Source organism: Lottia gigantea (genome assembly GCF_000327385.1).
Source record: "Lottia gigantea unplaced genomic scaffold LOTGIsca_108, whole genome shotgun sequence".
Classification (NCBI taxonomy): Eukaryota; Metazoa; Mollusca; class Gastropoda; family Lottiidae; genus Lottia; species Lottia gigantea.
In genome coordinates, this window is record NW_008706957.1 from 562,420 (window position 1) to 576,058 (window position 13,639).

Consider the following 13,639-nt stretch of genomic DNA (forward strand, 5'->3'; position numbering starts at 1 on the left):
AATACGAGTATTTACTGACAAAACAATTCGTATATTATTACAGGGCTTACTCTTTTACGACTAACCATATATATTAAGCAGAATATAAGCAATAAGCACTTTTCTCGTCAGAAAAGGGGATTTGTTATTGTAGCTCTCAAGATCTCTATTTTATTATCTAACTTCGACCAGACATTCTCACCAAATTCTAAAAGTTCCTGGTACTCATATTCTTTGAAGTCGAACCAGACATAACGATTATCGTTCGCCTCATTGAACAAATGAAGAGGTATTGTTGTCTTAATACATTGTCAATAATTTATACAGTCTTCTCTTTACGAATATAAAGCAGGGAAAAAGAAAAGAATGTTTGAAAATTTTTTAGTCTCTTTGTGGATTATTAATTTTTTTTCTCTCTTTAGAAATTAGATTGAAAAAGTTAATACATTTCCTTCTAATATTTGTTTATATCAAATTCGATCTTTCAATATCATGGCACCCGAACGAACTATTGAATAGTTAAACTTGCCCTTTGATGGTAAATATAACAATTTCCATTTAATTGGTATAGCAATACGAAACCATATCTTTAACAGTGAAACTAGCCATTGGATCAAGGTACATTGTATAGCAATATAAAACCTGCAAATTAATAGTGATACCAGCCCTTGATTCATCGTATAACAATGTGAAACTAGCCCTTTGATAGTGACACTAGCCCTTTTATAGTGATACTAGCCCTCGATTCATCGTATAACAATGTGAAACTATCCCTTTAATAGAGATACTAGCCCTTGATTCATCGTATAACAATGTTAAAATAACATTTAATAGTGATACTAACCCTCGATTCATCATATAACAACGTGAAATTAGCACTTTAATAGAGATACCAGCCCTGATTCATCGTACAACAATGTGAAACTAGCCCTTTGATAGTGATATCAGCCCTTGATTCATGGTATAATAATATAAAACCAGCCCTTTATTATCCTTTAACGATGGAACTAGCCCTTGGTTCATAGCATAGCAATGTGAAACCAGTCCTTTGATATTGTGTGGTTCACAATATAGCAATGATGTACTATCCCTTTAATAGTGAAGCTAGCCTATTAATTGTGGTTCAATATATAGCAATGTGAGACCAGCCCTTCATTAATGAAACTAACCCTTTAATTGTGGTTCAAAGTACAGCCCTTGTGAAACTAGTCCTCTAATGGCGAAACTAGCCCTTATTAGTGAAACTGTAGCCAATTAATTGTGGTTCCAGGTATAGGAATGTGAAACTAGCCATTATTTTAATTGTGAAACCAGCCCTTGAATAGTGACACTAGCCCTTTACTCAAGGTATAACAATGTGAGGCTAAAATATAATGTTTAAATTAGTCCCCTTATTGTGGTTCAAGCTATATAACGTGAAACCAACACGTTTATAGTAAAACTAGCCCTTTATTACTGGTTTTATTAAATAAATTTTATCTACTACTGTTACTACACAACGACCTTAGATAGTGAAACTAGCCCTTTGATAGTAGTAAAGCAATAGTACACCAATATCGTTTAAACGAAGTAAGACGAATTGATCAATATTATCTTGACCCGATCTTAATAAGGGAATTATATAAAGATATTGTATGGTCTATTCACACGGATTGGTAGGTATATCAACTCCACCCTACATTTTCAATACGTCATATTGTGCCCACTTCTGTTAAATAGACCTACAGATAGATAGACCAACGCTATGTTTAAAATATATTTATACAGGTCATTGCTTATTTAAACTTGAAAAAAAAACGAGTGTTAGAACACCGTAAGTTAAGCCTACCCCTCGAATGTATTTTGATAACGTGTGGAGCACAGGGGCACTGTAGATAACTGGCAATGTCTTGATGGTCTCATTAATGGTTCAGCTTTTATTGATATAAAAATATATGCAAAACATGGTGAACATTCTAAAAGTTAAGCGACCCAATGGGGGTCGGAGCAACTTCTATTAAATGTGACATTTTATGTCGGGCTCTAATCGTGTCAATATCCCATCCGTATATCACGTTCGAGGAAATTGGTACGTCGGTTCTGTTGAGCTTTGTGCAGTGGTATTGGATTGGCAATACAATAGAAAACAGAAAAAAGCTATCCGTGTTCACTTCTTATACTCGAAATATCACATTCAATCTTGGGATTTTTAATGCTTTTTTTTAATCGGTCTATCATGAAAGTTTAGTTAGAGCTCTGCAAAATTCAGGAATTACGGAAAGATTGTCGAATGTTTTTTAGTTACTGTATTAACTTAAGTACCTTTTCGTCATGTAGATGACATATTGACTGAGCCTACGTGATCGGTCCTATGTCTTCGTGTGAACCAAACCAGGTAACCTTCTGTAACACAATTACTGTCGAAAAAGTGATAGGAAAGAAAATAATTTATTTTTGTCAATGGTCTTTGATTTTAACCAAATTGCGAAAACAAAATTCTATAGAGCGATCTATAGAAAAATCGAGAATAGAGTTCATTAAGTAGCCTTTATGATTTTAGGTAGATGAACTTTTGCGTAAACATCTATTCAATACGTTATCAGATGTAGGTCAGAAGGGCTTTTACGGCAATTGTTTGATGTATTATTGGTCACCGAAGCTTAGAAATATTTTAAAAATCAAGTTATTCAACGGTTATTTATTGTCAAATAGTTTGACATTCATGACCCCGATATATATATTTATCAAAATAACTTGTAGGTAATAAAACCAGGTGTTACACAGTGTTATGTTATTGACACACCTCAATCAAATTTATTGACCAGCGTTACGAACTGATTGGAACTGAATAACACATTTTTTCTAGGGTAATGGCTATTTTTTCCGTATTTTGGAAATATTCCAAAGTCTAAAGACGGACCTCTTGAACGTTCGTAAAATAAACCTTTTCACCTAACCTGATGACCTCAGAACACGTCTTTGATCGCTTCAAATCTTATAAATTTGTAGTACTTATTACATGTAAGTGATGCAACTCGCACATATTAGTATGAAAAAAAGAAATATTGTACTCCATAAGTTCCTTTTTTTTTATGTAGAAGACACTTAAAGATTCTATTTGCACCAAACTGATTTGCCGTCCTTGTCCGTTTTACACATCAGAGTAGAAAACTTAACCGAACCTTTTTACATTGTGAACAACGTCTGATTAATACGGATGCTCGATGTGGTCATTGCTACCCTCGGCTTCCTGTCCACTAGAAAGATGGGAGAAAAGCGAGAATTATTGAATATGCACTCATGCATCTTCCAGTGACATTTATCTCTAAGCGAAAACTCGGTCGCCATTAGTCACTCTACTGGTGGCTGAAGTATATCTAGAGGGTTATCTCACAATGCTAATAGTTCAGATGGTGAGAAGTCGAAGAAACGAAAAGACGACAAGACGAGAAAACTGGAAAGCGATGAAAAAGTGGCAAGTTAAAAGGGGAGAGAGTGAGAAAGCTTTCTTGCCTTCTTTCTCTTTATCTACGTTCAATGAATAACCACTGTTTAGTAGATATCAAATAAGGGCATTGATCAGGGTTGGTAAAGTTACACACAGTGTGAATCATATACAAACCAATGTCAATATTGTTCTTCTTTCCACTGTATTGTATGTATCGAATAATTTATATAGATTAGACAGAAAAAAACTATTTTAATGACTTATTTTCATGATAGGTGACTAACTTTAAATAAAGCTTTTATTCTTCGGGATCGATAATAAAGTTGTTTTGGTAGATATTTTGGTCACTTTGAATGGACAGATATTAGCTGTTTATTATAGCGGAATGAGTATATAGGTAGACCCCTGGTCAGCTTGAAAACAATGGAAAATGGGTATGAACAATAGGTAATAGGTAATTTTCGTGGTGTTTATATGTCTATCACAGCGGTAGTTAACATCATTATCTACACATATTTAAGGAACTTAGCCTTGCATCAATTTTCTTTTTTTTTATATTATTAAAGAAACGTTGGTCTGCAATCACCTAAAAATGTGTTTTTCAAGTCGATCACATAGATCAGAGCCTCGACAGAAAAACTGGCTTATCGGTTACCGACTTGCTGTCGAATGGCTCTGATTTTCTCTAGTGTATTCGCTAGCGTACTCTCAAATCAAATTGCTTCATTTTCAAACTTCCATGATACAAGAAAAGTGACTATTGCAGTCAAGGCATAGGACGAGGATGATATTAACATCATTATCTCTTGACGCCAGTCGGTAACCAAATTCGAAAATTTCGATAATTTTGGTTTACGTATTAGGCCTACAGACGTTCGATAATTATTGGTCTCTGTTACAGTGGAATTTATTGAGACGTTGTTCTCCATAAACACAAGTAGTATTAGATCATACAATAACATAACTTCGTTATGTGATATCGACCCTTAAATGTCACCTAAGGATTATTGCCAATATCGATTAAGGTATTGTGTATACTGTATACTTAAATGTATCTTTACCTTTATTGGATTTTATATCGACTCTTTTACCAAGGAGGGCTGAAAGGTCCTTAAAACACAGTGGTTTAAATTCTCATTAACGACCATATTAGCAACACAATGAGAAAAAAAACATACAAAAATGTCTCTTGCATTAAACTAGTCCTTTCCCGTTAAAGGGATGGTGCGTAATGTACCGCTGCAGAGTTGGGTGTAAAGGAAAATTCAAAATCGAACTGTTTCTTATAACCACATGCAAGATGTTCATAAAGGAAATATTACTCCACGAAGTGACAAATTATGGAGCATCAAATAAACTATAAAATGTAAAATAAAATATTAACAAAGACGTTTATTCTTAAACATTTTGAGAGAGAGTAAAGTCGTAAATTATTCTTTTTTTTATAAATGAGTCAGATTTCCCATTTAATTGAAAGGAAAAGCACCTTGCGTCTTGTGAACAAAATAAGCTTTAATTCATCTCCCAAAACTGTCTGCCTATCTCATATTGCTTCATATATATATATATTATATATATAATATAATCATTCAACCTTATCATTATGCATATAAAATATGGCCTATGTATGAGATATTCGTTCCCTTGATACTTGAGTGTTAAAAACAACTGACATCTCGGTCGAATAATCCCTACGCTATTGTGGTTTGTCTTGCGTTTTGTGAAAAACCTGACGGGAGATACAGTTTTACACAAAAACTAGTAATATATACAATCTTCATATTGTTATACCACGTAATATTGTGGTGGCTATATCCAAGTTTCAGATAACTAATGCATAATAACTATATAATTTCTTTAATATTCGATTTATAAAAACGCACTTTTATTCACTTACCTTCACCGTCTCAATCGTTTTAAAAATATAACCTTTTACACATATTTACTTATTTGGGTTAAGAAACTTGCTCTGACATTGTACTGTCCGTTCGACGCGACTTAGTTGACGCGAATTTTTGCTAAATCTATGTAACCTTGGATTGTTTATATAATCCTTGAACTGTGTACCATTAATTAGTCTAGATATAAGCTTATTTAATTTTACATTATGATTATCTTATTATAATGAATGTCATTATATCATTAAATTATTAAATTTAAATAGTAATAGTAACGTTTTACATACGTCTTACTTCAATTTTCAAGCATTTGCCTTTCTCCCAAATGCCCACAGCATTGTTCAGATGGAATAAGTACCAATAGCATTGTTCAGATGATAGTTAATTCTCATAGCATTATTCAGATGGCAGTAAGTTCTCATAGCATTAATCAGATGGAATAGCACCAATACCATTGTTCAGATAGAATAAACACCCATAGCATTATTCAGATGGAATAAGTACCAATAGAATTATTCAGATGGAATAAGTACCAACAGCATTGTTCAGATGACAGTAAATTCCCATAGCATTGTTCAGATGACAGTAAATTCTCATAGCATTATTCAGATGGCAGTAAGTTCTCATAGCATTAATCAGACGGAATAGCACCAATACCATTGTTCAGATAGAATAAGCACCCATAGCATTATTCAGATGGAATAAGTACCCATAGCATTATTCACATGGCAGTTAAGTTCTCATAACATTATTCACATGGCAGTAAGTTCTCATAGCATTATTCAGATGACAGTAAATTCTCATGACATTATTCAGATAGACAAGTACCCATAGTAGTGTTCAGATGGAATAAGTACCAATAGCATTATTCAGATGACAGTAAGTTCTCATAACATTATTCAGATGGCAATGAACTAAAACAAAACAGAGAAAACATTCATTAATTATTTTTATATAAATTTAAGGCATCAGATACACAATTGATCAAAGTTTATCATTATGTAATAAACATATATAATAATTTTTTTTTACATTATCTACCAAAACCAGGTCAAAATCTAATTATTAAGGTATCACAAATTCTGAAATCAGACATTGGTCCGTACAATGCAGTATTTGATCAGTGAAATATAAGTTTCCATTCCTCTGTTTTATAACAATAGATTATGCTGATAATGTAAGTTTTTAACATTGCAAATATCACACTTGGAGTTACCGAAGTAGAAAATATCAGATACCATATCGGTTACCACCGTCAAATACCCAAGAAGTGCTTCCGAATTTGTTCTTCCCTTAAAGGTATAGTACCTCTTAGGTTGACCAAAAAATTGAAATTTTTAAACTTGGCCAAAATGAGTCTTTGTTCATCAGTGTAATTACCTACTTAAATGAATACATAGTATGATATCAAGATTCTATTTTTTATCCATGGCACCTGGTAAATCCAACTGATGAAGATATACACTCGTTGACCAAGTTTGAGACTTTAAATTTTATGTCCATTTTTGGTACGAAACACGTGTAAGCAGTACGAGATGAGCTATAATTATATACATATAAACAGTGATTAAAAGATAATTTTAATTGTCTAAAATTAATACCTTATTATTTACTAAGACACATCATTAAAAATACAAATGGAAACAAGATAGTCATGAAATAACAATAATATTAACAATAACAAAGTTTTTAATAGTTGAGTGAAGATAATAACAATTATAACATGGTGTTGTCATGGCACTAATTATATATATAACACAATAATAACATAGTTATAAACCTATTTACCGTTATGTTGGCCTTTATAACCTAATTCAATAAATTTGTTGACAGCATCTGAGAAGTTTTGCGGGAGAGGAAAATATTTCTGTACCTCTGGGGGACATCCTCTGCACAATGGTCAATGTATTACGAACTTCGTCTTATACCTTGACTGCAATACCAACTACTCTTGTATCATGAAATGCAGTAATTTGATTGGATTGTACGCCAGCGATTACAGCCAATCAGAGCCCTTGACAGAAAGACTGTAAACAGTATGGCTTATTGTTTACAGTCTTACTGTCAAGGGTTGTGATTGGCTGTATTTGCAAGCGTACAATCCAATTAAATCACTGCATTTACAAACTTCCGTGATACAAAACTAGAGGCTATCGCAGTCAAGGTATAAGACGAGGGTTGTAATAGCTTTACTTTGTAAAGACATAAGCATAAGTCTGACTTGATCTTTTTTTTAACATTGATAAACATAGTATACTCTTGCGTATGAGCATGTTCACAAATATGTCTTCAATACTAAGAATGATATTTAGCTGTAACAAGCAAATGAACAAAATCAATCCCAATCAGTAATGGCAAAATGCTGATCTAGAACTTAGGTACATTGGCAACATTAGGTGGATTGGCAACGACATGAATTTCCGCCTTGATCAATTCATGGTAATTGTCTTATTGATGGATAGAAAGCCGTAAACAATGTACCTTAATTAATAAATAAACAGCAATAGGTTTTGTTACTCAAAAACATGGAAACAATTACATTACTTCATATTAAAAGCCTGTTCCACTGTTAACAGTTCTTTTTTTTATTGATTATGATATAAAATGGCAAGCACTAAAACAAAAATCAAATTCATGAAAAAGATGATCTCTAATATCAATTTATAATTGAAAAAGCAACAGAATTTAGCCTTCGTCGCATGATAAATCAAGATGCATTTAATACAGATATTTTATTTTGGTAAAAAAAATCAAAGCATGTCTTATATTATGATTTACGAATAAGACTGGATGAATTGGACTGTTAACAACCGAACAACAAACATACTATCGCTCCAGTTCAAGCTCCAGAACATATTGTGTTCAAATTCGTTTTTTCCTAATACAAAGTTTCAATACAAAGATATCTTTCCACAATTTTAACTTTTCTACGGTCACAAAATGTAAGAGAACATGAGTAAAATTCGTGACAGAGATTTAAATCTCAAAATCAGTTTTATTGTGTGATGTGAATTTCATAATAATCTACTTAACTACCGTCGTCTTATATTTTAGATTGCCATCAAAAATCTTTATTGTATCCGAAACATGCCTAAAAAAATATGATTTGAAGTCAAAATGACGCTTTTTTAAAATCCACACATTAATTAACAATTTAGGAGACATTCTTGCATTTGATCACAGATAAGTATCACATCTCCTATAAAAAGAATCACTAGGACCCATACAGGACGTATCATGGGGAATGACAAGAGTGGGCTCAGTACTGTAGTATCCTAGAAATTAACGTAAAATGAAATCGAAAGTAAAATGTTGAGGAAGGATTAAATTAAAAAAAGATTATATGCGTACTTAAAACAAATTACGTGAACGTTCTTGATTTACATACCTAAAGTTATTACCGGTTGAAATAGATATATTTTTTATTATAAGATTTGTTGTTTGACAGTTGTTGTCAAATATAAAATACATTAACATATAACAACACTTGACAAGTAAATCACTGTCAGGTGGGTTTTAGGATTGGACTTTAGGTCGAAATGAACTTGCAGTTGTTAAGAATAAATTATTGTCGGCGATTTCAACCTACTCGGGGTTGATTTTATCCAAAATTTAGAAATATGAGGATAATTGTGTAACCATAGACTTATTATCAAAGCAAGATTATTGCAGTTAGGGTTCTTCACAATTTCAAGCTCCAACGAACTTCGTCTTATACCTTGACTGCAATGGCAAAAATCACATAACAACATAACAATAAAAACTATAATTTCTTAACATTCCAAAAACTCAAGAAAACTCCACAAGCGTAAAAGGAATAAAAGGCAAATTGAGATCCATCAGCTATGAAGGTGATATAATATCTATCCTTTTTAATATTCCCTATAACAAAAGCGAGTATCTTAGTGCATTCATTATATGTTCAGTAAATACATAATCTATATACATTTCGTTATTTGGTTATTTGTTATTTTTCAGCAGTTAGAATTATACACAACTATTTCCGATTATATACAATGTTTGGCATTATCCTACATAATGCCTATATCCACATGTACCATGTTATTTTTTCATTTAGGCATATATTGAAATAAACAGTGGCTTTATCATACGATACAGATTAATAGAGGCATCTCAGAATAATGCTTGTAGTAACATGTACCGTTGTAAAGTGCTTATCAGCAATTCACAATCTTGTGTTTAGTTAGTTACACGGGCATTATCTTAAACACACGTACATATTAATAGAGGCATTTAGTGCTCATATTACCTACACTGCCTTAAATTGCCTATAAACATTTAACAAACGGTATATATTAATTGAGGCATCTACGCAGCGAAGTACCTGATTTGTTCTTTTGTGGATGCTGCTATCTCCGAGAAACAAGCTTTCAGGATATAATCACCAGTCAAAAGAGCATCAAGATTTTCACTGCAATCAAGAAGAATACAAAATGCCCATCGACGAGTGAATAATGATACACATTAATAAAGGCATCTAAGTCGGATATTGCCAAATGTTGATGTTCACCAATCAATACCAATAAACAACATCACTCACAATAACTTCAATAATTCTCATTATTTAAAAACTATTCATCTCCATCTAGACTAATTTATTGATTATCAAAGGTTCGAGAAAACACTTCACTGGTTTACACAATTAACATCAGTACAGACTCTCTAGGTCGGCTTAACCAAACCTAATCCTTAAAGGTAGTGCTGAGCCATTCCTGTGACAAATTTAGGCATCTCGCCTACGAAGAGACTCTAGAATTAACCAAATTCTCAAATTGCCCAGATCTTGACTTGCCGTTACCTATACCGATATCAAAAGCGTAGATTGTCAGTTCAGTTTTTGGTCTGAAGTACTTATTACACCATTAGCCCATACTACCATAAGTAGCAATCCCCCATCCGTCCAACTGGTTTTTTCTATTGAACATCCGCATCACTAAGTTTAGGTTCTGTATATGGTGTATAAGCGAAATGAAGTATCCCTCTTGATTAGTTTAACCATATAGTGAGACAAAAGTCATAAAATCCAATTAATGATCCAAAAAAACGTATATTCACAGGTTAGGACAAACATAAATTGTCTCAATTTGAAAGTTTTAAGAGTATTCTAAGAAGCAAACAACTTGCCTAGTGAAAATTGTTTTCAAAACCAGCAACACTGGCGGCATTCTTTATATTTAGAATAGATACCTCAAAAGTTGCCGTTTTTAATAACATGGTCGGAGTCAGCGTGACGTCGCATTGCAGGTAACGTGGACGATTGTCCCGGATGTAGAACGATCTGGCGCCGATGGGAATGAGATTGGCGCGGTTGCATCTGATAAACTTGTTCTATAGGTTTGTGTATCGTAGATGAAACTGCATTTTGGGACCCACGTCGTTGTGGTACTGGTCCAGAAACAACTTGAACTGTCTGTAAAGGTTTCTGGTGGTAATCAAAAACCTCATTGGCTCCAACATACACTGGAGAAGGAGTTGATGCACTGTTTGATGAACCTGTTCTGTAATGATGAGCACGAACCGGAAGTTTACCTCTCGTAGAATGGGTGAGCACGGCTGGTCTCTTAACGTACAGCCCTTTTCGTCCAGAATCGTTGAGTCCTTTCGTTTCGTCAATTGCAAAATTTACGTGTCTATCCGACGAGGGGGAATGTTTTTCCTCGATCTCGGTGTGTCCATTCACATGTCCCTTAACATTTTGAAAGGAATCGGGATCAATACCCTGTTGCAGTAACAAGGATTTGATATTCCGAACTTCTTGGGACAAATTTAAGAGTTCTTCCTTCATCGAGTTATAAGATTCCATTGAAACTAAAGAGTCTCCGTCATAAAAATTTCCAGATGGAGACGGGAGACTATCAGTCACTCGAGAGTCCATGGATACCTCGTCATCATGAAGTGACGAGTCAGAACGGTGAACTTCCACAGAATGATATCCAGAAGAATCTAAACTGGATGTGTGTAGAACATTTGGACGTTCCACACCATTTAATCCTTTCTCCTTATCATTCGACGTTAGACTGTCCGACTCACCTTCGTTATTGTTCGACACAGGTTTCGGTTTCAGAACCCAATTTTGACGGTGAGGATCGGGTCGTGGCGACGAACGGGAACTATTTCGCATTTTACATTCACGATACACCTTATTCATTTGGATTCCATCGGATTCTTTATAACACTGACATGCCAAGAAATTATGAGAATTTTGGAGGTCTGAATAAACAACCATTAAACACAGAGGATGGTATTTATTTACCATAACATCATAAATATCTTTAAATTCGATTTTCATGTTCCGTGCCGACTTGCCATTTTCACTGATAATATGTAACTCGACAGCCACTGGCGTGATTTGAAACGATGCTGGTAATCCTGGTTTCTTTTGATATTCCTCACTGATCAGTCTCAGCTGCCGATCAACATCCGTCCGGGGTGATGACCGCCATAATCCCGAAAATATCACTTTCCTTTCTCCTAGAATAGTCGCCATGTTGGAAAATGCCTTCCCAAGTGGCCCGTTGATCTGAATATAACTGATTTCCTCGACTATCTCATTATAAATGAAGCGCAATCAATGAATACATATCTTATAAAAGCATTCATAGTCAACCCACGACGAATTCTCGTGCTATTCAATAATAAAGTGTATAGAAGGTTGGAAAACCGGTTTGTATAAGTTCCCCTTGGTGTTAATGTGCTTCACTGGTTTAGCAATCCATGCGATCGGTTTTCAATAGTGCTGTATGAAAACTCGTAGTATATAGTCATATAGGTCTCTAACATAGATTATAAAATTAGTAAACAAAATATATGGGAATGTTCACACTTACCAACACGCGTGACATAGTGCAAAAATATCAAAAAGGAGGTAGAATAATAGTATTTAGCGGGAGATTTGTTTCGTACATGGTGTTTAGCAGGTGAAAAAGATTGAAAACTTTTGTCTTACATTTTTTTTTGTTTTTTTTTTACTTCCCTCAAAAAACAAGTTATGGTTGAGTATGGAATGATAGATTTCATCTAAACAAGGACAAAAAAGAGTAAATTGAAAAGAGCGGAATTTGTGAAACCACGGTCGTGATATTACATGGTCACAGCTCACCCTCGAAATTTGAGCCTTCAAATCCATATGTGTCCAGAATTATATTCGTTTCAATGTTGAATTGACGACTCTTCAATTTAAGATACTTTGTGATATGTAGAAAAGACATATATAGGAAAAGATATATATAGAAATATTGAGTAAAAAATTCCTAGTTTGAGATATTTTTAAAGGAATTATGAGATTTTCGTACATATCTAGTACTCTGAAGACTATTTACATATATTCAAGACTAAAACCAACCCCTCAAAATGGTACATCTTCGCCTTTAAAAAAGACTATATCGCACCAGTAACTTAGCTAGACGAGTGGGACCCATGGACTTAACAGAACTGTGAACCCTTCCCCAAAAAATATCTTTCAACATATGCTTTCCTGCATTTATTCTGGGCGACAACCTTTAGGGAAGGTGGTCCCGGACTACGTTCAACCAATCCGTGGGGGTAGTTGAGCCACTGTATTACACATGGGTCACATGATTACCTTCATTATTGATTTGTTTGATACAGTCCCAGATAATTTTATATTGAAAAATCGTCTCTCAATTGTGTTCAAATTCATATCTCAGAACAATTTGATACTATACTACATATAGCAAGCCTATTTAAAAAAAAAATAACTCTGGCTCTGCAAGAAAATGCTCATAAGCGCCATACAAGATTTTTACTACTTTAAGTTCCAAAAGAAGAATATAATCCATTTGTAATAAACACTTCGGTATTATCATTCGGTCGAAAACATAAATATCTCATTTTTCATCTTTTACAAGAATAGTGCACATATTCATTTAGGGTGTTTCTCATCGATCGTTTGCAATAGAGAATAAGAGAAAATAGTTTGGTATTTATGGGAACATAAAATAGACGTAAGAAACCGTATTTGTGGCGTCAAAAAGCCCTTTATGAGTTTTTAACAAACAACAAACAACAAACACCCATAGGATTATGCACACACAGAAAAATATCTATATTTGTCATTTATGGAAGCCGGCTGCGGCCGTTTCTTCTTTCATCCATCCTTCACATTTGCTCGTTAAGGCTCTCTATATAGTTGGTCATATCCCCTGGGATATTAACCTTTGCTATCTCGTTTATAGAAAAATACTATAGATTCAGATTAGAGAAAAACTTAAGCAGTTTGAGAACATTCTTAGATTTGACCTCCGTGCAACTGTTGTGATCTGGAATATTGAAAATTCTAAAGCTCTTTAGTTTT

General features: G+C 33.9%; 1 protein-coding gene across 1 annotated transcript; it reads right to left on the reverse strand.

Moving 5' to 3' along the window:
• Positions 1-10,513: 10,513 nt before the first annotated feature.
• LOTGIDRAFT_171043 (hypothetical protein) lies at positions 10,514-11,812 on the reverse strand (the record flags this gene model as incomplete). The annotated part of the gene is made up of 1 exon (XM_009046903.1): positions 10,514-11,812. One exon carries the CDS (start codon positions 11,810-11,812, stop codon positions 10,514-10,516), a length of 1,299 nt encoding a protein of 432 aa, XP_009045151.1.
• Between the last annotated feature and the right edge of the window lie 1,827 nt (positions 11,813-13,639).